The 23,799-nt window shown below is 49.9% G+C and overlaps 3 protein-coding genes and 1 non-coding gene across 8 annotated transcripts; 2 read left to right on the top strand and 2 right to left on the bottom strand.

The window, feature by feature from the left end:
* The first annotated feature begins 2,627 nt into the window (after positions 1-2,627).
* Positions 2,628-6,523, top strand: LOC115546924 (endosialin). Its single transcript, XM_030360760.1, has 2 exons — positions 2,628-3,091; positions 4,118-6,523. The coding sequence occupies exons 1-2, from the start codon at positions 2,737-2,739 to the stop codon at positions 5,977-5,979; spliced, it is 2,217 nt and encodes a 738-aa protein (XP_030216620.1). The 5' UTR covers positions 2,628-2,736; the 3' UTR covers positions 5,980-6,523.
* A 752-nt stretch (positions 6,524-7,275) lies between these two features.
* LOC115546922 (dipeptidyl peptidase 3) lies at positions 7,276-18,904 on the top strand. 4 transcript variants are annotated; one of them, XM_030360754.1, is made up of 19 exons: positions 7,277-7,541; positions 8,473-8,631; positions 8,821-8,965; positions 9,705-9,794; positions 9,947-10,084; positions 10,197-10,271; positions 10,675-10,765; positions 10,933-11,063; positions 11,643-11,773; positions 12,046-12,104; positions 12,256-12,450; positions 13,050-13,162; positions 13,351-13,443; positions 13,545-13,607; positions 13,691-13,815; positions 14,202-14,322; positions 14,578-14,757; positions 15,160-15,322; positions 18,269-18,904. In XM_030360754.1, the coding sequence occupies exons 1-19, from the start codon at positions 7,399-7,401 to the stop codon at positions 18,412-18,414; spliced, it is 2,361 nt and encodes a 786-aa protein (XP_030216614.1). In that variant the 5' UTR covers positions 7,277-7,398; the 3' UTR covers positions 18,415-18,904. The 4 variants fall into 4 exon arrangements, with proteins under 4 accessions (XP_030216618.1, XP_030216614.1, XP_030216615.1 ...); XM_030360755.1 differs by lacking the exon at positions 7,277-7,541 and adding an exon at positions 7,686-7,812; XM_030360757.1 differs by lacking the exon at positions 7,277-7,541 and adding an exon at positions 7,775-7,799.
* trnas-gcu (transfer RNA serine (anticodon GCU)) lies at positions 7,433-7,514 on the bottom strand. Its single transcript has one exon. It is a non-coding gene; the product is annotated as a tRNA-Ser (tRNA).
* On the bottom strand, positions 18,741-23,708 carry LOC115546926 (ras and Rab interactor 2). Of its 2 annotated transcripts, none has more exons than XM_030360762.1 (6): positions 23,360-23,708; positions 22,321-22,521; positions 21,883-21,997; positions 21,582-21,654; positions 21,268-21,359; positions 18,741-20,976 (listed from the first exon to the last, which is right to left on the bottom strand). In XM_030360762.1, the coding sequence occupies exons 2-6, from the start codon at positions 22,519-22,521 to the stop codon at positions 19,751-19,753; spliced, it is 1,707 nt and encodes a 568-aa protein (XP_030216622.1). In that variant the 5' UTR covers positions 23,360-23,708; the 3' UTR covers positions 18,741-19,750. The 2 variants fall into 2 exon arrangements, with proteins under 2 accessions (XP_030216622.1, XP_030216621.1); XM_030360761.1 differs by having other exon boundaries at positions 23,216-23,708.
* Between the last annotated feature and the right edge of the window lie 91 nt (positions 23,709-23,799).

The following is a 23,799-nucleotide window of genomic DNA, read 5'->3' on the forward strand; positions in this document are numbered from 1 at the left end:
TTGGCAACTCAAAACATTTGGATATTTTTGAATTTTAATAATACTTTAATATATATATGGGGCGAGGTCCCCCCCCCCCCCCCTGCAAGAGGTGCCCTAGGCAACCGCCTTTGTGGGATGTGTCTAGAACCGCCCCTGCCTCTAGAATCACAGCATACAGCTCAAACATAAGCCTCAGATGTTAAACCACAAGGGTAGAGATGTCCAAAACAATCCTTATACCACCTACAGAAGGCGTCTGCGGATGTCATGCCTGACGTTATATCCACGTATATACCATAACAAGTGTATCACTGTGGTTCATCAAGGGTCAACCCTCCTGCCGCGTCTTCCTGGTCTAGAGATAACACGCACGCACACACACACACACACACACACACACACACACACCCACACACACACACACACACACACACACACACACACACACACACACACACACACACACACACACACACACACACGCACGCACACACACACACACACACACACACACACACACACACTGTGCTCCTCCATTGTCTCTACAGTGATTAGGGGAGCCATCCTGAGTCGGCCCTGACTCTGTCATTGAGTGAAGGGGTCAGGCTGATGCACATCTGGCATTTCCTGTTTCCTCTCCTCCAGATGCCCTGGAGTAGGAGCCCCCCCCCCCCCCCACACACACACACACACACACACACACACACACACACACACACACACACACACACACACACACACACACACACACACACACACACACACACACACACACAATCCTATTGTGCTTGCCGCACACAAACACCCACCCACCCACACACACAAATAAATAGAAAATGGATCCACCTGTTTATTGTTCAAATAAATGTTAGTGTTTCTTCAATTATTAACTTTGGATGACCACAATGTGCTGACTGTCCCAATGAGTGGAGGGTGTTGATCAGGAGTCCCAGGACTTATGAATGAACGTAGGGTAAACTTTCTTCACAAATACATGCAAAGGAAGTTTATTCACACAAGAAGGGAGCAAGAGAGAGCGAGCGAGAAAAGAAACAATATAAGAGAAAGGGGAAAAAAGAAAAAAGGGAAGACAATGTCTCCTTATACTCGGCTGACAAACAATTTCCACTCCTGTGGATACTGTGCAGTATGCGCTGCATGTGAGTGTGTGCGTGTTTGTGTGTGTGTGTGTGTGTGTGTGTGTGTGTGTGTGTGTGTGTGTGTGTGTGTGTGTGTGTGCATGTGCATGCCTGTGTGTGTGTGTGTGTGGTTGTGTGTGTGTGTGTGTGTGTGTGTGTGTCTGTGTGTGTGTGTGTGTGTGTGTGTGTGTGTGTGTGTGTGTGTGTGTGTGTGTGTGTGTGTGTGTGTGTGTGTGTGTGTGTGAGAGAATGCACACACATGCAGGCATAGGCAAAATTGGGGGGGACAAAATGGTGCCGTATGGTTTTCATAACACTCTGAAGGCTTCAGTTCTGCCACCAAGACCCCATCCCCCTCCCCCCCCCCCCCCTCCCCCAATCCCCCACCCCCTCTCCCCGTCACCCCAAACCTCACGCTTTCTCACTCGGCCCTTTTTCGCTCCGCACCAAATTCTCTACCCAGCCCCCTCTTCTAAAAACACACAATTCTTTTTCCTCTACGTAGCCTTCCCCCAGCTCCACAGATCCTCCATCCATCCCTCCTCCCCACTCCCACCGCCCCCTTCACCCCCATTCCCTCTTTCTTTCCGACCCAGGTTCAGTCTGAGAGCCAGGGCTGCAGAGGCTGAGGGACTCGGCAGCACACAGCAGACGCAGCACGCCGGGCTCAGGGTTTGGGTTTAAACCAGTGGCTCTGCCCTTCCTCTTCTGGAAGGCCATTCGTTTTGGAGAAGAGAACCCTCTGGGTTTTGGGGACCTCACCAAGACTTCAATTGGACCTCAGTGGACCCTACTGGACTCACGTTCAGACCTTGATATCTGTTGGAGCCGCTTTGCTTTTTGTTTCATAACTACAGCCTGAGCACTGCTGTATCCTGGTTCTGTCACCAGAAGACAGCCATACATCATCATCAACGTGAGACGGCCCTTATCTGTTTCATTTCTGGATTGATCTGTCACTGATAAGGTTAGAAACAAATTATTTCAATTGAAATAGTTGAAATAGTTATCTTTTTCTTTATTTTCTTTATTTTCTAAGAAGACAACAAAGTGGAAAGTACTCCCAGTGGACCTGTGTGCTGGGACTGGAGAGTCTGGGTTCTGGAGATCATACAGTGCCGGCCAATCTGACGTTTTGAAGTGCTCTGAGAAGAGGCTACTGTTGGTTTCCTTAGGGGGGGGGGTTGAGATCAAGACCCGCAGGGCCTTACAGACCGGCCGGGGTTTGGATGTTGCTCCGGGCTGACCTTTAATCCGTAGACGGAAGGGAGAGAGACAGAGAGAGAGAGAGAGAGAGAGAGAGAGAGAGAGAGAGAGAGAGAGAGAGAGAGAGAGAGAGAGAGAGAGAGAGAGAGAGAGAGAGAGAGAGAGAGAGAGAGAGAGAGAGAGACCGAGAGAAAGAGAGAGAGACAGAGAGAGAGAGAGAGAGAGAGAGACAGAGAGAGAGAGAGAGAGAGAGAGAGAGAGAGAGAGAGAGAGAGAGAGAGAGAGAGAGAGAGAGAGAGAGAGAGAGAGAGAGAGAGAGAGAGAGAGAGAGAGAGAGCGAGGGAGAGGGAGAGAGGGAGAGAGAGAGAGAGGGAAAGGGTGAGAGAGAGAGGGAGAGAGGGAGGGCATAATGTATCTCCCTTGGATGCTTCTGCTGCTCTGCGCCTACGGGGCCCCGGCCGCTCGGGGCCAGGCCGCGGACGAGGCCCCGCGGCCTGGGGACACGCTGTGCCACGCCGAGCGGGGCTGCTACGCCGTCTACGTCCAGCGGAAGACCTTCCGGGAGGCGGGCCGCAGCTGCCGGGAGCACGGCGGCACCCTGGCCACGCTGCACAGCGACGCGGCCGCCGACGCCGTCAACCGCCTGCTGGCCTCCATGGAGCCGCGGGGGGCCCGGGCGCGCCTCCGCCTCTGGATGGGGCTGCACCGCGCGCCCCGCCAGTGCTCCTCCACCCGCCCGCTCCGAGGATTCGTCTGGGTCACAGGCAGGCTGCCCTCCTCCTATCCTCTGTTGTTCCAATCGGGATGACCTCTGACCCCTTTGATTGACCCCCCTGCTTTCATGTTTATCACCAGCCCCCCCCCCCGACTGACTCGTTCAGTCAGAGCCATGCACTGCATGGTTTAGTCTCTGTTTCTAGACCACATACCAGTCCAATATCTAATAGAACATGTCTAATACCTAATATAACATGTCTAATACCTAAAATAACATGTCTAACACCTAATACAACGTCTAATGTCTAATATCACATGTCTTATATCTATTTAACAAGTCTAACTTCTTCGTCTTAGATTAATGGGAAGTAGGCCTCCTCCAACTCACTGTAACGAATGCATTAATGTTGAACAGACATGATCAGTGACTCTGTGTGCTGATGTGTCGTCCCCTCTCACCGTCGGTTCATCAACAGTGTGTTTCTTTACCGCCCGACTGCTGAGCTAAACCCATTAACCCAGTCCCCGGACCATCTCCCCCCCCCCTAACCTCTTCACCAGACGGGGGCTGACTCAGGCCTTCAGAGCCCTGCATGGCTAACCCATTACCCCCGCCACCCTCCGCAGACCAGACAACGAGGCAGCGGAACGCAATACCTCCCCTTATGAGCCACCCTCAATATGACTTAGCCATTAACCACATCTAGCCCAACGCACCGCATGTGTTCACCATTATAGATGGCCGAGGGTCTGCCGGACCTCCTTCAACTTTACGTGACCTGAAGTCTATTTTTAAGTTCACGACATGTATTACTGTGATGAGGACCGCTGGTTGTTTAGACATTGGCTCAATCCACCATCTGGTAAACATCTGGGGGGAGATGTGGTCGGGTCAGATTAGATTGCACCTCGGCGGTGATCGGGCTGTAAAGAAAGACGTCAGTGACTCCCCGGAGACAGCCTCCACACAGAAGGTGGAAAAAGAGAGAGAGAGAGAGAGAGAGAGAGAGAGAGAGAGAGAGAGAGAGAGAGCGCTCTGTTAACCTTTCCCCTCGCTGTCATTGTACTAACAGGAGACCAGGAAGGCAAGTACACCAACTGGCTGCGCGAGGAGGCCCCCGGGGCTTGCTTGGGGCCCCGCTGCGTGGCCCTGACCGTGCCCGCCTCTGAGAGCGCCCGGGACGGCGGCGGCGGCGGCGGCGGCGGCGGCGACCACTTCCGCTGGCTGGACGGAGCGTGCGGCCTGTCCCTCGACGGCTTCGTCTGCCAGTACCACTTCAAGGGCATGTGCCTGCCGCTGGAGCCCGAGGCGGGCGGGGAGCCGCCCCGCTACACCACCCCCTTCCGTCTCACCAGCGCCCTGCTCACCCACGTCCCCTTCGGCTCGGTGGCGGTGGCGGCGCCCTGCCCCGCCGACGGCGCCGACGGTCCCGCGGAGCGCACGGCGCTCTGCGTGGAGCGGGAGGACGGCGGCGTGGGCTGGTCCGCCGCCCTGCCGCTCTGCTCCCCCCCCCGCGGGGAGGAGATGGAGGACCAGGAGGACCGGGAGGACCCCGACTTTTGCAGTCGCGGCGACCACGGCTGCGAGCACCACTGCCAGCTCACCCGCAGCGACTACGCCTGCTTCTGCTCGGTGGGCTTCACCCTGGACGAGGACGGCTACGGGTGCAACCCCGACGACGACGACGACGGCGGGACCACCCCTGCGCCGACCGACGGCTGGGACCACCCCGAGACCAGCAGCCCCCCGCACCGGGTGGACCCGGCCTGCGTGGCGGCCGGGTGCCAGTACGACTGCGTGGAGGCGGCGCGGGGGGTCCGCTGCACCTGCCCCCCGGGGTACCAGGTGGGCCGGGACGGGCGGGGCTGCGCCGACGTGGACGAGTGCGCCCAGAGGCCCTGCCTGCAGCAGTGCGTCAACAGCCCCGGGACCTTCCACTGCGCCTGCTACCCGGGCTACGGGCCCGACGAGGAGGGCGAGTGCGTGGACGTGGACGAGTGCCTGGACGAGGCCACCTGCCAGGGGGGGTGCCGGAACACCGAGGGCTCCTACAGCTGCCAGTGCGACCGGGGCTACGAGCAGGGCAGCGGCGGCGAGTGCCAGGACGTGGACGAGTGCGAGCGTGAGTCGCCGTGCCAGCAGCGCTGTCTCAACTTTGTGGGGCGGTTTGTGTGCTTCTGCGAGAACGGATACACCCTGCGCCCCGACGGAGTGACGTGCGAGGCCTTCCCCGAGGACGAGGAGTACTCCACGCTGACCCCCGAGCCCGAGGACGGGGCCCCCGAGCCCGACCACACCCCCTACACCCCGCCCGACGATGCCGACGCCGGCCGGGGGCGCCCCTGGCTCTCCTCCTACACCCCGGACCCCGGCTTCGATTCGGACTGGCTCACGGAGCCTCCCGGCGAGACCTCTCCTAACGTAGCTCCTCCCCGCGGCTCCGACGGCCACCTCAACCAATGGGAGGCCAGCTCCCCGAGGCCACATTACACGGCCCCGCCTCCCACGCAACCCCGATCAGACGCCGGCGAGACGGGCGCGGGCGGGGACGCGGGAGACGGGGCGGACGCCGGCGTGGAGGTGCCCAATCAGTCCGGGTCCCACCCCGGGGCCGTGGCCAAGGTCGGGGTGGGGTCCGGGGGCGGGATGCGGGACGGCGCCTCGGCCGGGGGGAGGGGCGAGGCTCAGGCGGGGGAGGACTCGGGAGAGGCGGAGTCCGCCGCCGGCAAGCGGAAGCATGACAAGAGCTGGCTGCTGGTGGCCCTCCTGGTGCCGCTGTGCGTGTTCCTGGTGGTGATGCTGGCGCTGGGCATCGTGTACTGCACCAGCTGCGCCGTAGACAAGAGCCACCGCCTCTCGGACTGCTACCGCTGGCTGCTGCCCGCCGCCACGCCCGCCGCCACGCCCACCAGCAACGGCAAGCCCCAAGCATGAACCCTTCCAATCCCAGAAACACACACACACATCAACACATCAACACACATGAAGACATGAACACACATCAACACATCAACACACATGAACACATGAACACACATGAACACATCAACACACATGAACACATGAACACACATGAACACACGCACACGCATCCACACACGCAGGCACACACATGAGCACACACAAGAACACACGCAAAATCAGGCACACGCAGGCACATACGTGGACACACATCAACACACGCACACCCAGGCACACACACATCAACACACGCAGGCACACACACAGGCACACACGCACACATGAACAAACATGAACACACAGGCCTCCTCCCCGCACACCCATGTGCAACAGGCCCTTACACATGTCAGATTGAGCGTCGAAGGAGCAGTAAAACACTAACAGTCAATATACTGTTGGCTGGAAGCCAGCAGCTGAGGTCTACCACATTTCTTTCAACTTTACGTTGCACAAACTTTGTAAATAAATACACTCTGATTATGTTTTTATATTTCAATAAAAACCAAAAAAATCTGTACGAAATGTGTGGTTTGTTTTTTTTGCATCCGGGAGCTGTTTTTTTTTATGGTTCTAATAAGGCAAAATAAAGGGGTATGTTTATAGGGTTGGAATGTGTTTTTCTGTGTGTGTGTGTGTGTGTGTGTGTGGGGGGGGGGGGGGGGGGGGGGGTGGAGCAGCAAAGAAAACAGAATGAGCAGCCTACCGGGAGCCACCCGGACCGCAAAGACACCGCGTGGGCTGTTGCGAGTCGAGTTAAATAACAATGTCAATGTAGGTAGTGCCTCTTCCTTCTTGTCCAGCACTAACTAACGTTAGACTTATATAAAGTCATGTTGCGGGGCTTCCGAATATGGAAAAACATATCGACGAGGACGGGATTCGAACCCACGCGTGCAGAGCAGCCTACCGGGAGCCACCAGGACCATCAGTGCACGTTTCCAGACAGTAGATGGCGCTACATGTTCCTTTAATAGGATTGGCTACATCGCAACGCGAGATTTGCAAAGACACCGCGTGGGCTGTTGCGAGTCGAGTTAAATAACAATTTCAATGTAGGTAGTGCCTCTTCCTTCTTGTCCAGCAGTAACTAACGTTAGACTTATATAAAGTCATGTTGCGGGGCTTCCGAATATGGAAAAACATATCGACGAGGACGGGATTCGGACCCACGCGTGCAGAGCAGCCTACCGGGAGCCACCAGGACCATCAGTGCACGTTTCCAGACAGTAGATGGCGCTACATGTTCCTTTAATATGATTGGCTGCATCGCAACGCGAGATTTGCAAAGACACCGCGTGGGCTGTTGCGAGTCGAGTTAAATAACAATGTCAATGTAGGTAGTGCCTCTTCCGTCTTGTCCACCACTAACTAACGTTAGACTTATATAAAATCATGTTGCGGGGCTTCCGAATATGGAAAAAGATATCGACGAGGATGGGATTCGAACCCACGCGTGCAGAGCACAATGGATTAGCAGTCCATCGCCTTAACCACTCGGCCACCTCGTCAGGTGGTACCATATCATTGTGCAAATGGTAATTATTTTAACCCTTCGCACCATATTCTCTTCTCATGTGTTGATATACCTTTGGCTTATTTCACCCCGCTCGTTTCATCGACATTTAGGATCATGAAAGTTGGTCCAAGGTGGGCGCATGGATTCGGTGACTGGTCTTGTTGCGCGAGTTTGTGAGGCGCTCTGTGATTGGTCGAAAGGAGGGTCGTGCATTGAATGAACACAGGAAGTGCACTAGAGCAGAGAGCGTGAGATTGCATTTTGACGTGACGGCTGTGTGAGTGATTCAGGTAGTAATGCATGTTGTTTAAATGTTGTTTATAATGACCTCTGCACCTCGGGAAGCTAATATCAGAGTATGTTCACGTTTACACAGAGGCTGTTTTTTGTAGGAATATCATCGATCGACTGAGCTTTCCCCGTTAGGAGCCCAGATAATGGGCATGAGCTAGCATTGCTAAGTTGAACGTTTACTTAAAATATAAAAGTAAGGGGCTGGACACAACAGTGTGGTCAGAATCGAATTGAAATGCTTCACTTTACTCGTGGTGAAATGAGCTGTTGGCCTGCATCTTATTGCTAATTTGTGATTGAGGCTAATTCTAGCTAGCTCTTCTCCTTCTCAGTTGATGGATGGTCGATGTACCAATAGTGAAGTTGTCATGAGGAAATATCATATACACAAATAGTTATTTTGTAATGATAAGCACATAATCACCACAGGTCAAATACATCTCCCAGATCGAGTTATGCACTTTTATTGGATTCAAATGAGCATTCTTTCATACCCAAAGCCTGGTCCAGGCTGGTCTCTTATCTGTCTGTTATTCTTTCACTTTCGGTTAAACCTTGTTCCTTGTTCTAAATCCTCAGCTGCACTTCTCCTCCTTCTAAATCTTCACCATTTGTCTATGAGTTGTTAAATACTTTCCAATATTTTCTATTTGCAGGTTTTCTTCGCCAGTATTAAATTCCAGTTTGAACATGGTGGACTCCCAGTATTACCTCCCTAATGACATCGGTGTCTCTGCGCTGGACTGCAGAGAGGCGTTCCGCCTGCTGTCACCGCGGGAAAAGATGTACTCCCACTACCTCTCCCGGGCAGCCTGGTACGTCGACGTGAAAACAAGCATTACGTTGAAATGTTCATGAACGACGTTCACAAGTTCCCAAGTAAAAGTAAAACCCATTGATAGTATGTAGGGGAAAATACTTTCCATACTTTGTCCCTAGTTAAATGAGATGTTGGGCTTATGGCAGCTCTTCATTGACCTCTATATCTAACTCTGTATCTGTAGGTATGGTGGCCTGGCGGTTCTGCTGCAGACCTCCCCAGAGTCTGCAAACATCTTCGTGCTGCTTCAAAAGATCTTCCGTAAACAACCAGCTGCTGAACTGGTGCCAGTCGCCATCGCAGCTGGGCTTACCAGTGAGGAGTACCAGGTGCATCATCACTCTCCTTCACACACTCTCCCTTCCTCTTCCCTCCTCTCTTCCTCCCTTTCCTGGTCGCTCCAACTACATCCTATCCTGTAAACCAAACAAGCCTGCGAGCTCATGTTTTATTTTCTCGGGCATATGCATCTGGCCAGATTTCCAGCTGACCAAACACAACCGTATCATATAAGTGGCAGTATTTTCATAAACAAACAAGATGGCAGCTGCTGATCTTTTCTCTCATTGGTTGTAGGCCTATCAAATTGAGCCAGAGGTATTTTGGTCTGCAACCTTAAACAAAATCAAAAGATCGCTGAAGTACTAGGAATATTGTACTGTCTGTGTGTCTGCTTGTCTGTCTGGGAACTGATCCCTTGTTTTATTTATTTTATTCCCCTTTTTTCCTCCACGTTGTAGTCCACGTGCTGTCTGTTTGTTCTCCATGTTTTATTCCATGTGTTATTTCTCCCTTCCCATCTAAACGACCACAATGGAAACAAGCCTTTGGGCTTTATTGTGTTTTTTTTAATCCTTTTGAACACTTCTGTTAATTGTTGTTCAATCAATCAATCAACCGTTGATAAAGCCCCTTGGAAATCAAGAGGTTTCAGACTAATGCATTTACAAATTGGTCTGGCGATGTCAGGAAGGATATCCCCATCCCACCTCCTATCCCTCGGCGTCTATGTCCACTCAAGGTTTCCCAACATGAAGAGTAACTGTGTTCTCTAATGTGTCTGTGTAGGCCTTCCTGGTATATGCAGCCGGTCTTTATGCAAACATGGGAAACTACAAATCTTTCGGAGACACCAAGTTCGTCCCGAACCTACCAAAGGTGAGAGTGCTTCTCCTTTGAAAACGAACCTCCTTGCTAAAACTTGTGTTTTTCAAACCAGAAGGTCCTTTTGTTGAGGAGATGAGTTCAGATACCAATGGTTAAAGTCCTAAACCTGCTAATATGGAGTGTGTTTCTGTGTCGGCCCCCAGGACAAGCTGAAAGCCCTGGTTTTCGCCAGCCAGGCATTCACGGAGCAGCCCAGCGAGATGGAGGCCCTGTGGGACAGCTGCTCCTCCGCCCTCTTCTCCCTGGAGGACAAACAGAAACAGCTGGGGCTGGGCAGCAAGGTGGGGCCCCGGGAGAGGGGCCCGAGAAGTGCTCTACATGTAGAAGGGGACTTTTAGAAATGACTGACATGGTGTTGGACATTGAGTAACCTTTCCTGTTGTGCATCCACAGGGCATCACCACCTACTTCTCAGGGAACTGTGGTCTGGAGGACGCTGAGCTGGCCCAGAAGTTCCTCGACTCCCAGGTGAGCTGCTGGCTGCCTTTCCAAGCCTTCTGCTCTTCACAGCCGGACCACTTTTAAATCAGTCACTTTCACATGCCATGATTATCATGATGACGCTCACCCAGTTCCTTCATACAGTATAAATCATGGCAGATTTCCGAATCTGACATTGAATGGCAACAAATGAATGAGCAAGTTAATGAGAACGATTTATTGCATGGGGCAGTGTTCTTTGAGCATGCTTCGCCTTGAAAGGCAACTACCTTTTTTGCAGACTGGGGTCATGTTAAACGTGTGTGTGTGTGTGTGTGTGTGTGTGTGTGTGTGTGTGTGTGTGTGTGTGTGTGTGTGTGTGTGTGTGTGTGTGTGTGTGTGTGTGTGTGTGTGTGTGTGTGTGTGTGTGTGTGTGTGTGTGTCCCCATAGAACCTGTCTGCCTACAACACACGCCTGTTCAAAACGGAGAAGGGGGGGAAGCTGAGCTACGAGGTGCGCCTGGCGTCGGCTGTGAAGTCAGGTACTGGGTGTGTGTGTGTGTTAAATGTATAAGGGTCAACAGCGTTTGTTTTGAATCTTTGATCAATCCCAGTATTGCTACCATACCTGCGTTGTTGAGGCCCACAGGTTGGGGTCATTCGTTGTGCAGAATGCCTGAAACAAGGTGTTGACTGTTTGGCTGTGCAGACTGCGCCATCGACGGAGAGGGGGAGACGCGCTGCGGCAGCTTCAGCTTTGAAGACAAAGAGTTCACCGTGAAGAGGGGGGACTACGCCCAGATCATGGAGAAAGTCAGCCACTACCTCGAAAAGGCCCAGGTGAGGGGGAGGGGGTGGCTGTTGGTGTGAGTATAGTTAGGGTCAGGGTTGGGGGGGGGTGTTGCGTTAGGTATTGATCCCAGATTAGCACGATTCCCATAGCAAACTCTATTTATCGAGCCAACATATTTGGAACAAAGTGCTAGTCATTTATCAGAATAATAAGAGGCTCACAGGCCCACCCTAAACCTTCAGCTCAAGGAACAGCATGGAAGAACTGACTAAACTGTCAGTCTGATTGCTGTTGCGGTATGAGATACGCAGGCCTCCGTCCACATGCAAGTTCATGTTCAGGGTTGTTTTAGTATTGAAGAATGTGGAGGCCAGTCTCTATTATCAGATCGGCTCGCTATAGCTAAGCCTTGTAAGAGACAAGAGAAGATAGAGAATCATCATGTTTTTGTTGGAAACATCCATTTCTTCAGCGCTGTAAAAAATTCCTCAAGTTATTTATTCAAGAACATTACGTACACAGGCAAAGAACCGGATACAGGCTCTGTCAAAGTCCAATGAAATGTCCTTCCTCAACTCTGAACATTTCTGCCCTCCATCTCCCCATAAACCCTGCCCAATGGACAGGCCCATGCTGCCAGTGAGAACCAGAAGAAGATGCTGGAGGGATACCGGCGAAGCTTCACCTTCGGCTCCATCGACGCACACAAGGAGGGCTCGCGCTTCTGGATCAAAGACAAGGGGCCAATCGTTGAGAGGTACATGCATCTCAATCACAAGATCTCGTAACTGAATCATCACATTTTTTTCAACACCCTGGATAATTTCCATCAAAGATTAGGCTTGTGGAATGTTGGAAATCTGCCCCATTTTAGAAACACAATCTTGCTTTATAATGGTAAAAGAAACCTACTGAAGCAGTGCTATTATGGCATGTTCTTTCTTGTGGAATGTTGTGGTTAAGACATCGATTCCAGTGAAACCAACCTCGTTTTATATTGACCTTATGTTTCCCTCCTCCACCTCTCAGTTACATAGGTTTCATAGAGAGCTACAGGGACCCCTTTGGCTCCAGGGGAGAGTTTGAAGGTAAGCTCCCTTTTTAATGCGGTAATTAATAGCTGTTTTTTTTTAATTATCAATTTAGCGGGTCCTTCTCCACCTGAGACCCACACACACTGTAGCGATGGTTGAGCTTGTCTTCCCAGCTAGCCGTTGACCCGTGCCCTTGTCCGCCCAGGCTTCGTGGCAGTGGTGAACAAGGCCATGAGCGAGCGCTTCGCCAAGCTGGTGAGCTCGGCCGAGGTGCTGCTGCCCGAGCTGCCGTGGCCCCGGGACTTTGAGAAGGACACCTTCCTCAAGCCGGACTTCACCTCGCTGGACGTGCTCACCTTCGCCGGCAGCGGCATCCCCGCCGGCATCAACATCCCCAACTGTACGTATCCAGAGCCGACCCACGGGATCGTAGCAAAACCATCTATACGGAACCAGCACGTACAGATGGTCAGGATCTAGAAGTGTTACATAAACAACTGTACGCAGACAACACAGAATCTAGAAGCGTTACATGACCGTGGCATCACAGAGGGATGGATCAACTACCTAACGACCCAATATCTTGGGAATTCTTTCTATCAAAGTATATTAGTCTCAAGGTCAGATAATAATCTCGGTCTTGGGTGGCAGGGTGTTCCGCCTCGCCTCCCTGCTGTTTTGTGTAGTTTGTACTTCCTGAAACGCTAATATGTAAATAGACTCTAGCCATTAATTTGCTTGAAGGAATCAAAGGAAATGTATGGACTGCGATTGCAATGGATTTCATGCAACATTTTTATCTGATGTTAAAGTACACCTTGTTGACCCTCAATAGTAATAATATTTCAGTTGCCCATAACTTTAAACAAAGCCGTTCATTTTGATCTTTCCGTTAAATGGACTGAAAACAATGGCATGTTTTTCACGCAACCATGTCCGCAGACACACTGGGATAACTTAACTGTGTGTTAACCGTTGGTTGGTGTTGTGTGCTTGTAGATGATGACATCAGACAGTCGGAGGGCTTCAAGAACGTGTCGCTAGGCAACGTTCTGGCTGTAGCCTATGCTACTCAGAAAGAGAAGCTTACCTTCCTGGAGGAGGAGGACAAGGTTGGCACGCACAAATGCACTTTCTCCACACCACTTTCAGCAACGTGCACTCCAGAGAATGTGATCCGTGTGTGTGTGTGTGTGTGTGTGTGTGTGTGTGTGTGTGTGTGTGTGTGTGTGTGTGTGTGTGTGTGTGTGTGTGTGTGTGTGTGTGTGTGTGTGTGTGTGTGTGTGTGTGTGTGTTGCAGGATGCTTATATTAAGTGGAAGGGGCCGTCGTTCGAGGTGCAGGTTGGGCTTCATGAGCTGCTGGGTCATGGCAGTGGCAAGCTGTTTGTTCAGGTCAGTCCCGTCGACTATATAGAGCCAGCAAACAGCAGGAGCTCACCTACGCTAGCCTCACAGGCTTCAACCTCAGACTAAATGGATGTGCTTCTTGACAGGACGACCAGGGCAAATTCAACTTCGACCAGAACACTTTGATCAACCCAGAGACCGGAGAGAAGGTGAGCGTATGCACTGAGAAGGTGCCAAGTGACCAACGATATCAAGCTGTTTCTGATATGTGTGTGTGTGTGTGTGTCTACAGGTGACCAGTTGGTACCGCGGCAACGAGACGTGGGACAGCAGGTTCTCCACCATCGCCTCGTCCTATGAGGAGTGCCGTGCCGAGTGCGTTGGCCTCTACCTCTGCCTCAACAAGCTCGCCCTCAGGTACTGCAGGGACACCAAGCTCTTCAGACAGCTGGAGCTTCCGGGGCCGCTCCACACATAAACCCTTTGAGAGATGCTTTATGCACGCACACACTTACAGTTATACCTTTTATACAGTTAAAGTTATACCTGATGTTCATAACAAACCTCATCCTTTTCCATTATGTTTTTTCCACCGCAAGTACACCTTACTCAAAGAATTAACTACATAAATAGTGCAGAACATTTAGCTTTTACTTTGTTGCTTTAATGCCTAGTCCTGTTGTTAGTTTGCATATACATTAAATCAGTTTAGGGCAGTTTACACCGCTTGCGCTTTGTATCTATCTAATGTACAGTGGGCCATGCTGATGTGTAACCGTGTCTCCATGGTTTGTGTGTGTCAGTATCTTCGGCCACGAGGACCAGGATGCTGAGGACGTGGTGTACATCAACTGGCTGAACATGGTGCGCGCTGGCCTGCTGGGCCTGGAGTTCTACACCTCGGAGAGCAGCAGCTGGAGACAGGTAGGGGACGGGCATCACCTCCTCTATCGTCATGAGGATCGGCTGATGTTTACACGTGCATACAGTGTATACTAGGGACGAACGACATTGGAAAAAATCGTTTAGTGATATTTTCTCCTCTGTGTTGCGACTGTTTAGAGTCGGAGGGTTTGGTCTTTTTACGGTCAGCTTTCCGGCCGGTCCATTCAGAACTCTGTGGTCAGCAATACATGACTGTAGCCACGTCCTCAAACCCCTCCGATGGGTGGTCCTCAGGCCCACATGCAGGCCCGCTTCGTGATCCTGCGGGTGCTGCTGGAGGCCGGGGAGGGCCTGGTGCGCCTGGAGGAGGTGGCGGGCGCCGACGGACGGCCCGACGCCAGGATCACCCTGGACCGCACCAAGATCCGCACCGTGGGCAAGACCGCCATCCAGAGGTTCCTCTGCAAACTGCAGGTAAGAGGCCCCGCCCCCCACACCGCATGAACCATTGGTTTTGGGACTAAAAATAGATTTATGCTAATGTCATGCCGTTAAACGTTGGAAACTTGCTGATTGAATATGCAGAACGGGTACTTTCAATTTTTATTAATTAATTATTTATTTATTTATTTTATTATTGTGCAGGACATTGTATTGTACCACATTTTTCTATTTTGAACTGACTGAAACGTTTTATTTATGTTATTGTGTGATTTCTCTCCAGAAGTGGGATCACTTGGGGCATTACAGCAAGCGAACCATAACTTTATTTACAATATCGGGGGGCTGTAATGTGAGGTATCTCCTGTGTGTGTGTGTGTGTGTGTGTGTGTGTGTGTGTGTGTGTGTGTGTGTGTGTGTGTGTGTGTGTGTCAGGTGCTGAAGGCGACGGCGGACGTGGCGGGGGGGCGGGCCCTCTACGACGGCTACTCCGCCGTGACGGACAGCGGGTCGCATAACTTCCTGCGTCTGCGAGACACGGTGCTGCTGAGGAAGGAGGATCGCAAGATGTTCGTCCAGGCCAACACCAGGGTCCAAGGTACGCTGCCACGGCCTGGGGCGGGACGGTGGACTGATACACGGGGTATCACAGCCTGAGAGGATCCACTGAGGACCACTCCAGATACGGACAGTGACCTCATACGGCAGGGGGGGGGCAGCAATCAACAATCATGCGTCTTGAGTTTACGGTTGTATCAGCGACGTTGGGTGACGCCACTTCTGTCGGTATTTGAAGCAGATCCCAAGCAAACAGAGCCAGCTCGTCCCTCCCTTCCATGGTTGATGCATCTAATAAAAACGCAGCGCAAAACCTCACAACACCCTAACCCATGTCGGTGTTTGGTTGGAATACTATTTATTTTGGCTTGGAGTGGTTGGTAGTACCATTTGTTTATGTGTACGATCTCATGGCACAGGCTGCCTACAGAGACGCGCTTTTTTGACGGCCTGCTTATGGGGCAGGTAGCCTAGAATCGCTGATACAACCTTTAAACCAACATGAGCACCTCCACCTACACTAACTCAGAACATCCCATTCGGACAATCCCAGAGATTACCTAGGATCTGCGACAACGATCAAGAGTTTGACACTAAAAGTAAAGAGAGGTACAATCGTTACAAAGAACGCGATTACTCCTCCAAAGTGGTGTGCTATTTGGAGATTCAAAATGCACGATATTTTCCAATCATTACCCTCCCGCAAGTTTCTTATGCAACTGTTCACACCTCCAGTAAATAGGACGGACCTTAGCTACGACTTGGCAACGGGAGGTATAGTCCACTCAGCTATGAGCTAACGTTATGCATTGTACTTATTTATAATTCGAAATTCGTCCCAGCTTTTATACCACAGATACTCTAGGGTCTATAGCATATAACCGCGTTGTCTGATTACAGTTTAATTCATTTTTCACAATTTACCGGCTCTCGTTTTGAAGGAAATCACCGCGCCATTCGTTTCAATGGGAATCGCCACGGTCTATACTTTCAACGTAAGGTGTACTTTAAAATTCGTCCCAGCCTTTATACCATAGATACTATAGGGTCTATAGCGTATAACCGCGTTTTCCGATTACAGTTTAATGCATTTTTCACAATTTACCAGCTATCGTTTTGAAGGCTGAACAGACAAGAGTACTAAACTGTGAAGTCACGTTTCCATAGCAACCGATTTTCGGTTCTACACAAACCAAATTATAAGGGGAAATCCTATGCCACACAAACCTTTGAAAGAAAAAATTTGCAAATTGATTTGTGAGTTTGCTTTATCAATGATGTAAGTAATATTGAGAATAGATTGTCTTCATATAAAAAAAATAACTAAACTAAACTAACGTTTGCAAACTTTTCCTTTTAATACCCCAGGGGAATACATGAACGCCTCGACATGTTTGGATTGGTAGTGATTTTCACCTCTTGAAATTTATTTATTTTAATTTTGAAAGAAACAACACATGGAAGCAATGGAGAACACTATCTCTCGTTCGGTTGTTTAGAACTGAAAATCTGGTTGCCAGGACAACGTGACGTTTTCACTTTAGTACACTATTTGAGTGGAACAACTTGGCAGGTGTCCATATATATGGGGTTAGCCTAATTGAACTAGTTTAAAAAGAGAAAACATTTTGACTAAAAGTAATGACTAAAAGTTGATTAAAAAGTAAGGACTTTTCGTCGACTAAAACTACAGAGGAAAACAATGACTAAAATCGGACTAAATCTAATAAGCATTTTCGTCAAAAGACTAAGACTAAATCTAAAATAGCTGACAAAATTAACACTGCTCCATAGTAAGTCATTAACTGCTAAAAAGGGCAGGGTTTTCTTTTCCACGGGCCATAGCACTGACGCATACACTATACGTAATATAATAAAAAAGAATTGGAACCTCCTTCAATGTGATGACTCGTTAAATTATGTTTCTAAAGAGCCCCCTGTCTTCTCCTTTAGAATAACACCTACTTTGGGTGATAGACCGGTGCATAGTCATCTACCACATCTATCACACTACACACATTCACTACTAAACATTTCGGAAATTGTAAGACTACATATGCTATTTATATTTTGGAATGCTCTCTGTGCGATGCTTTTTATGTTGGGCGTACTAAACGAAGGGCCGCAAGACCTCCTCGCTGAGCATAGGAGTGCCCAAATAATAGGAATCTGTGATTATGCTATGACAAGACACTTCAGAGAAGCATATAATGAATACGGCATACTGTTCACCGTTACAGGGATTCATCTTCACAAAAGATTAATCTCAAAAAACCCTAAACCAAAAAGAAAGTTGCTGGATCTATCAACTAGATGCTACAGCATTCCCAGGATTGATTCTATTGAAATGGTGGTCAAAGGCGTCTGCCTTTGGACTTGATGAGCTGTTAGTGACTGTTGGATCCACACTGGATCCATTGGATCCACACTGGATCCATTCTATGTTTGTCATGGATGTGCATGGATTTTGTGATCATATTACATGATTTAGGCTGCATTATGAGTCATTTGTTGACACCACCTACTCCAGCTGGAGCGAGTTTACTAATAGCTACGACTTGATATACCTGCCATTACACCTTGTTTATTATTCATGCCCTGATGAAGGCCTACAATGGCCGAAACAGTTTGGCAACTTTTTAAGAATTCTATTATGAATTAGCCTATTTATTAAAGCTTGTTTTACTTTTAAGAAAAATGCCTTGGTCAGCTTATCATTTTAGAAACTATGTTTTTGCATACCAAAGAGCACCTTCGCACTTACTGATTCACTTAATCACAACTACGCCGTAGCCCTCCAACCTGTCTACCTCAGAGAGGGCGGGGTTTGCAGGCTCTCTTATGGAGTCTCTCAAAGGATGGCCGTGCACGTGCACGATATTAACGGGGGGGCTTCCTGGCCGCTGGAACAGTGGGATAAGGCAGTTTCCCGTTGGTTCATTGCAAGTCGGTTTGGATGACGACCATGATGCTGTTGTTTTCCCAGGCGAGGCCGTAGAGCTGGTGGAGTACGAAGGCAGTGTGGCGGGGCTGATCTGCTCCTTCACCGAGCGCTTCCAGGAAGATGCAGAGCAGCTGGAGGCAGACCTCCTGGAGCTCAGCAAGAGGGACTCCCCCTGCTGGTGCCATTAGCGGCTGCGTTCCAGACACTTCCTTCTAAAGGGCATAATCCAATTCTTCTTCTTCTCTTTAAACCATACAATCCTACGTTACCAGTCAGAATGCACTTGACATATTTCCAGTGAACCGAGTTCCAACAAATAAGCCATAGATGCAACCAGACTCCAGACCAAGGACTCTGCTGTAGACAACGGCTACGGTTTAAAATAAAGTCAAACGAAGGACTTCATTTGACCACGCACCTTAATGAATTGACTTCGGTTCGGCTTGTTTACTGTTTGGCGGTGAACCTGCTGCCAGCGCAGTCAGAATGCAATGTTGATTTCAACAAACATTTGGTGATCAATGCACACAGCACTGTAACTTGTGATGATCAGGTCTGCATTCTGAGAAGGAGTTTGATTTGGTCAAGATAGAACTTATTTGTGGCTGTCTCTGGTAGGCAACACAAACCTATGTAATCAACCTATGTCTTCAGCCATTAATAAACAGTTTAATAAGAGCTGCGTTGTATGATTCATCTGGGTGATAAGGTTGCATGTTATGTGAATGAAGTGATAAAAAAAATCATAGATCTTGCATAGGAAATATTAGCATGAGACAATATCACAGGAACAGAATAAAGAGGTGAATAATGCCGATAAAATGCTTATACAAATGGAGATAGCCATACTTTTTTCATCGAATTTGAAGGCTTTAATTTTCTGAAATAATTGTATTATTCTAAACAGTATTGCACAAGCCACAACAGTCAAAACACTTGTCAATCAAGTCCACTGGAGGCTGACCTTAAGGTTAAGTATATAAAATAAATTTGTGGGATTTCATAAAAATACTGTTGACCAGGGATGTAAGACCCAAAACATGGTCGCTCTCCAAATATTTAATGACATCGGAATATATTCTCAAATTACTTTGATTTTATGACTTAGAACTCCCACATACTACTAAAGGCCTTTTTATGGTCCCACGTTCCCGCAACGCAATGACCACGCAGACGCTTCAACGCAGTCGTGATTGTTTATGGTTCTGCGTCAGGTTTTAGTATGCGGACCAATCACAGCCCTTCCTGCTGCATCGCCTTGACGGACGGTTACGATTTTTGTTAGGCGCACGTCTGGCCCTTGCGGTGAACGCTAGGAGGGTCCACAAGGACGTAAGTGGTCCGTAACCCCCTTGCGTGTCGTGAACGTGGAACCATAAAGAGCCCTTGAATAATCCGGGAATGGCTGTTGTGTATCGCTCGGTTGAGCAAAGACTTCAAACAGGACCACACCTTAACGTCTATTGATACAAAAGTCTGAGATGATCTTCCAGCTGTGATCCGCTTGATCGTACCATTATGCGTTCAGGGGAGGTTACTACTGGAGGTGAGTGGACAGACGCCCAGCTGCGGGAGGGGCGATGGGGACAGGCTCTCTTCGTCCTCGCCCTCTGAGCTGCCGAGGGAGCCGCAGCATGCTGGGTTGTTAAGGCTAGATGCATAAAGCTCTTCTAAAAGCAATCCCATGGCTTCCTCCCCTTCGTCCTTGCTGCTCTCGTCATCCTCGTTCTCCTTTTCCTCCCAATCTCCTCGTTCCTGGCCGCCCTCTGCGGCGTTCTCGGGAGCCGGTCTCGAGGCTGTGGAACACGGCACATGATAGGCGTCCTCCGCCGTGGGCGAGGCGCAGGGAGTGGCGAAGGGCGTCAGGGAGTACGGCAGCATGGGAGAGGGGCTGGGCGACTGGTAGGGCGAGAGCGAGGGAGAGTTGTGTGGGGAGAGGGAGGCCTTGAGGAAGGGGGGAGGGCATTCCATGGGTGAGGGAGTGTGGGAGAGGAAGGGGGACCCAGGAGCTGAGGCCTGGCGGTGGACGAAAGGACGCTCAATGTAGTCTGACTCGGCCTCAGCGTCGTCCGCGTCCCTGGCCTCCTGTCCTGCGGGGATAAGCCCCACTTCCACCGGTACCGGGACCTTCGTTCGCTCCTCCTCCTGGCCCCCCGGTCCGGGAGATCCTGGTGGGACTCCCATGAGGGCCTCTTGGGTTAGGGTTGCGTGTGCGCCGGGTCTCGGCGAGGTCTGACCCTTTGGCGGACACTGCGGGGGGAGTGCCTCCAGCGCGAGCTTGGCTTTACATTTCCCCCTGGTCTTGGGCATGAGTGGCGGGGGAGGGGGAGGAGCCAGAGGAGGGGAGAGAAAGCTGCTGGTCTCGGTGGAGACCCTCACCTTCAGGCTGCGTTTGAAGAGCTGGCGTCGGTGGAGGACACTCTGGGGCTGGATGAAGAGCGGGTTGACGAAGCACAGGGCGCCCGAGCCACAGTCCAGCTCCCTCGGGCTGCGGGTTGTGATTGGACAGAGCTTCTGGAACACGGTGGGACTGGTCATGGATTGGCTGCAAGCAGCATGACTAGGAGGCAGCTGAGGAATCTGGTTGGCTGGATGAGGTTGGGGGAGGGAATCTGACGCAGACGCGGGGGGAAACTGAGCAGCAGGAGTCTGTGGCGAGTTCTCTGTAGCGCCTGGGTCCGTCTTGTCGTGGTCCTTGGCTTTAGGGGTCCCCCGTGGTCCACGGTAGTTCAGCTGGGAGCTCCAGAATTCTACAAAACAGACAATGGTCATTTCCATTCCAGGGCGTTCCATATATTTTCTAACCCTATAGGCACAAACATTTAGCGTTTGGATGGCCCATTGTATACCTATTATAACATGTGGTGGATCGAACAACATTGACCCTAACCCAGCACTAATATAAGCCCATCATGAATGACAATTGCATGTGGTTTAGATATGCTGTAAAAAATATTATGGGATTAGTTACTCTCCAATATATATATACTATGCATACATTGAAAGAGAGAGACGATACATCAGGTTTGGTATAAACCTACCGATTCCCATATGCGAGATCGACTCCAGCTGCTTGTGGGAGTTTGCCTTGGCGATGGCCTCAGGGAGCTCCAGGGGGAAAGGGAGCACATCCCTGGCAGAGAGGACATGACAAACACCACCGTCACTCACCGCTGAACCCACGGTGCTCTGCTGATGGCCAGTCAGCGGTGAAGGAATGGCTTTGAGAACAGACATGTTTATGTGTGGCGAGGGCATGAGAGGGAAAAAATGAGGAATGAGAAGGAGACACAAACGAAGAAATGATTTGGGAGAGGAAAGACGATGACTTGGCAGAAGACCGGAAGACCAGTACCTGCTGACGCAGTAGAAGGCTATGAGCCGGGGGAGGTCTGGAAAACTAATGGCTGATGACTCCAGGCAGAACGCTGTGAAAGTAGCGGTAAGGCTTTGGGTTTGAATGATAGGAAATGTGGTTGATTTTAAGTATGGAATTAGCTATAGACATTATAAAAACACATGCACACTTTATTGTTTGCTATCCAAATAAATGTTGATACTTCACAAGAAGTGTACAGGAACAGTTTGTTCTCCATTTCCTATTCAGATTAAGCAGCACCTCTCTGTGCATCTCTATCCCATCAAAAGAGTCTTACTGGAATGCTGCTCCCGGATGCCAAACTGCTGCACAAATGATGGAACGCTGTCGTCAGTCAGACGGACACAGAGCACGTTTCTCCTGGATGTACGGGAATTACGCACCAGAAAGGCCTGCACGCACATAGGCACACACACACACACACACACACACACACACACACACACACGCACACGTCAATTGTAGCCTTTCTACTGCAGCTATTAACTACACATAAAAAAACGGAACTAGAAAGTTTCTCAAGAATAATATAATGTAATATTATATATCAAATTATAACTGTTGCAACTCAAACACCTAGAGATTGGTAATGGGAATTCCTCCACACTGCAGGTTTAAGTGTGGTTTATGCAGGAATTATGCAGGTTTATGCAGGACTAAATGCCATTTTTAAGTTATGAATTTGTATGCATGCGATTGCAAGTGGGAAGCAGACCCCAGGCGGTTCCTTCTGCAGGATGTGTAGTGCGGTCGCAGGGTTGATCGGCAGCTGCAGCCAGACTGGCACTGTGAGCAGCAGGCGGTCCAGCACGCTGACACTTTTTAGGGATCCCTGCGCCCTTTGGTGGACAACCCGTTTGATGTCTGATGACGGGGCTGGCTCGGGGAAGTCATACAGAGGATCCTCCTGCGCCATCTAGGCATGCGCGCGTACACACACACACACACACGCACGCACGCACGCACGCACGCACACACACACACACACACACACACACACACACACACACACACACACACACACACACACACACACACACACACACACACACACAAGTCCGAAGAATGTAATTAGAGGGAAGGGCCCTCTTAATTGTTGTTGTGCTGAGTTGTGGTTGAGCATTAAAGCAAATCCACGCGTACGCGGACGAACAGCGTCGTGGTTGCGCGCGTGTGGGGAAATAAAGCATGCCTGACGGAGAAGGAAACGAGCCCAGACTTGGTGAACTTCAGAAGCTCGACTTCGTTGTTCAGTAAAATCGTAAACTTTTAAAAGTAAACCTTACAATGACTAGTTCCATGTCGGCAGCATTCACCACATTCACCAAATTCACACAAATGTGTAAATGCGACGAAGTAAAGTTGTTTTAGTTTAAATTAAAATGTGTCCTAATTCAGCAGAACGCATTGAAGCTCCTCGTAGACTGAGTCCGAATCTACAGGCGAGCCCATCCCTGGACCCTGAGAAATATCAATATAGCCTACTACAGTGGGACAGACAAAGGCTTATTAAAACAGGGTTGTTAGACAACTCTGGTCTAAATCGTATGGTCAGCAATAACTCCAAAATAATAAGATTCATTTAGAGAAAACCTATTCACTGTACCTACCTCTCTCTCTCCCGATCCGAGTCTATCGGGTCAGCAAATCAACGATTCAAAAGCACATAACTGCGAACTGAGAGGTTTAGTCGTCCCCATTAACCAGAGTTTAAATGGAACTAACTTATGTTCTCCCTTTAGCTGATCGCATACCTGGAGCTGTCAGCGTCTCTTCTGTGAGCCCTCCTCCACCTCCTCCTCCTCCCCGGCTCCTCCTCCTCCTCCCACCTGGTGCAGCCTGGATCCGCTTCAGAGGCCACAGACAAGGTATTGATGGTATAGCCTACTCAAATAAGGGCTACCTTTTGGGCATTATTTTCTCTTATTTCTTTATATCGTGTGATATAATCACAACGGTTTGAATGATTTGGAATAGACCTTGGGACCCGCTCGCTCATAGTAGTAGGGTAACTGATACAAACTATAGTTATGTGTTATTGTATAATAATGGATAATGTTATTGTAGGATAATTGTGCATTTATAATTACAGGTCCCAGACAGCAAAAGAGCGTTGAATCAACGCTGAATCAACCTCCGCCTTTCCAAACATGTTGAATCAGTCACATGTCAAACAGACGATCACCCTCCATAG

Source organism: Gadus morhua, chromosome 7 (genome assembly GCF_902167405.1).
Source record: "Gadus morhua chromosome 7, gadMor3.0, whole genome shotgun sequence".
In the NCBI taxonomy this organism is placed as follows: domain Eukaryota; kingdom Metazoa; phylum Chordata; class Actinopteri; order Gadiformes; family Gadidae; genus Gadus; species Gadus morhua.

Coding starts and splice junctions, on each gene's coding strand:
- LOC115546926 (XM_030360762.1), bottom strand. CDS start 22,521: ATGGCGCAGGAGGATCCTCTGTATGACTTCCCCGAGCCAGCCCCGTCA. Junction 21,655..21,882: donor CATCCGGGAGCAGCATTCCA/GTAAGACTCTTT, acceptor CTACTTTCACAG/CGTTCTGCCTGGAGTCATCA. Junction 21,360..21,581: donor GCCTTCTACTGCGTCAGCAG/GTACTGGTCTTC, acceptor CCTCTCTGCCAG/GGATGTGCTCCCTTTCCCCC.
- LOC115546924 (XM_030360760.1), top strand. CDS start 2,737: ATGTATCTCCCTTGGATGCTTCTGCTGCTCTGCGCCTACGGGGCCCCG. Junction 3,092..4,117: donor AGGATTCGTCTGGGTCACAG/GCAGGCTGCCCT, acceptor TTGTACTAACAG/GAGACCAGGAAGGCAAGTAC.
- LOC115546922 (XM_030360754.1), top strand. CDS start 7,399: ATGTTGCGGGGCTTCCGAATATGGAAAAAGATATCGACGAGGATGGGA. Junction 7,542..8,472: donor ACCATATCATTGTGCAAATG/GTAATTATTTTA, acceptor TTCTATTTGCAG/GTTTTCTTCGCCAGTATTAA. Junction 13,444..13,544: donor GTGGCAAGCTGTTTGTTCAG/GTCAGTCCCGTC, acceptor GCTTCTTGACAG/GACGACCAGGGCAAATTCAA.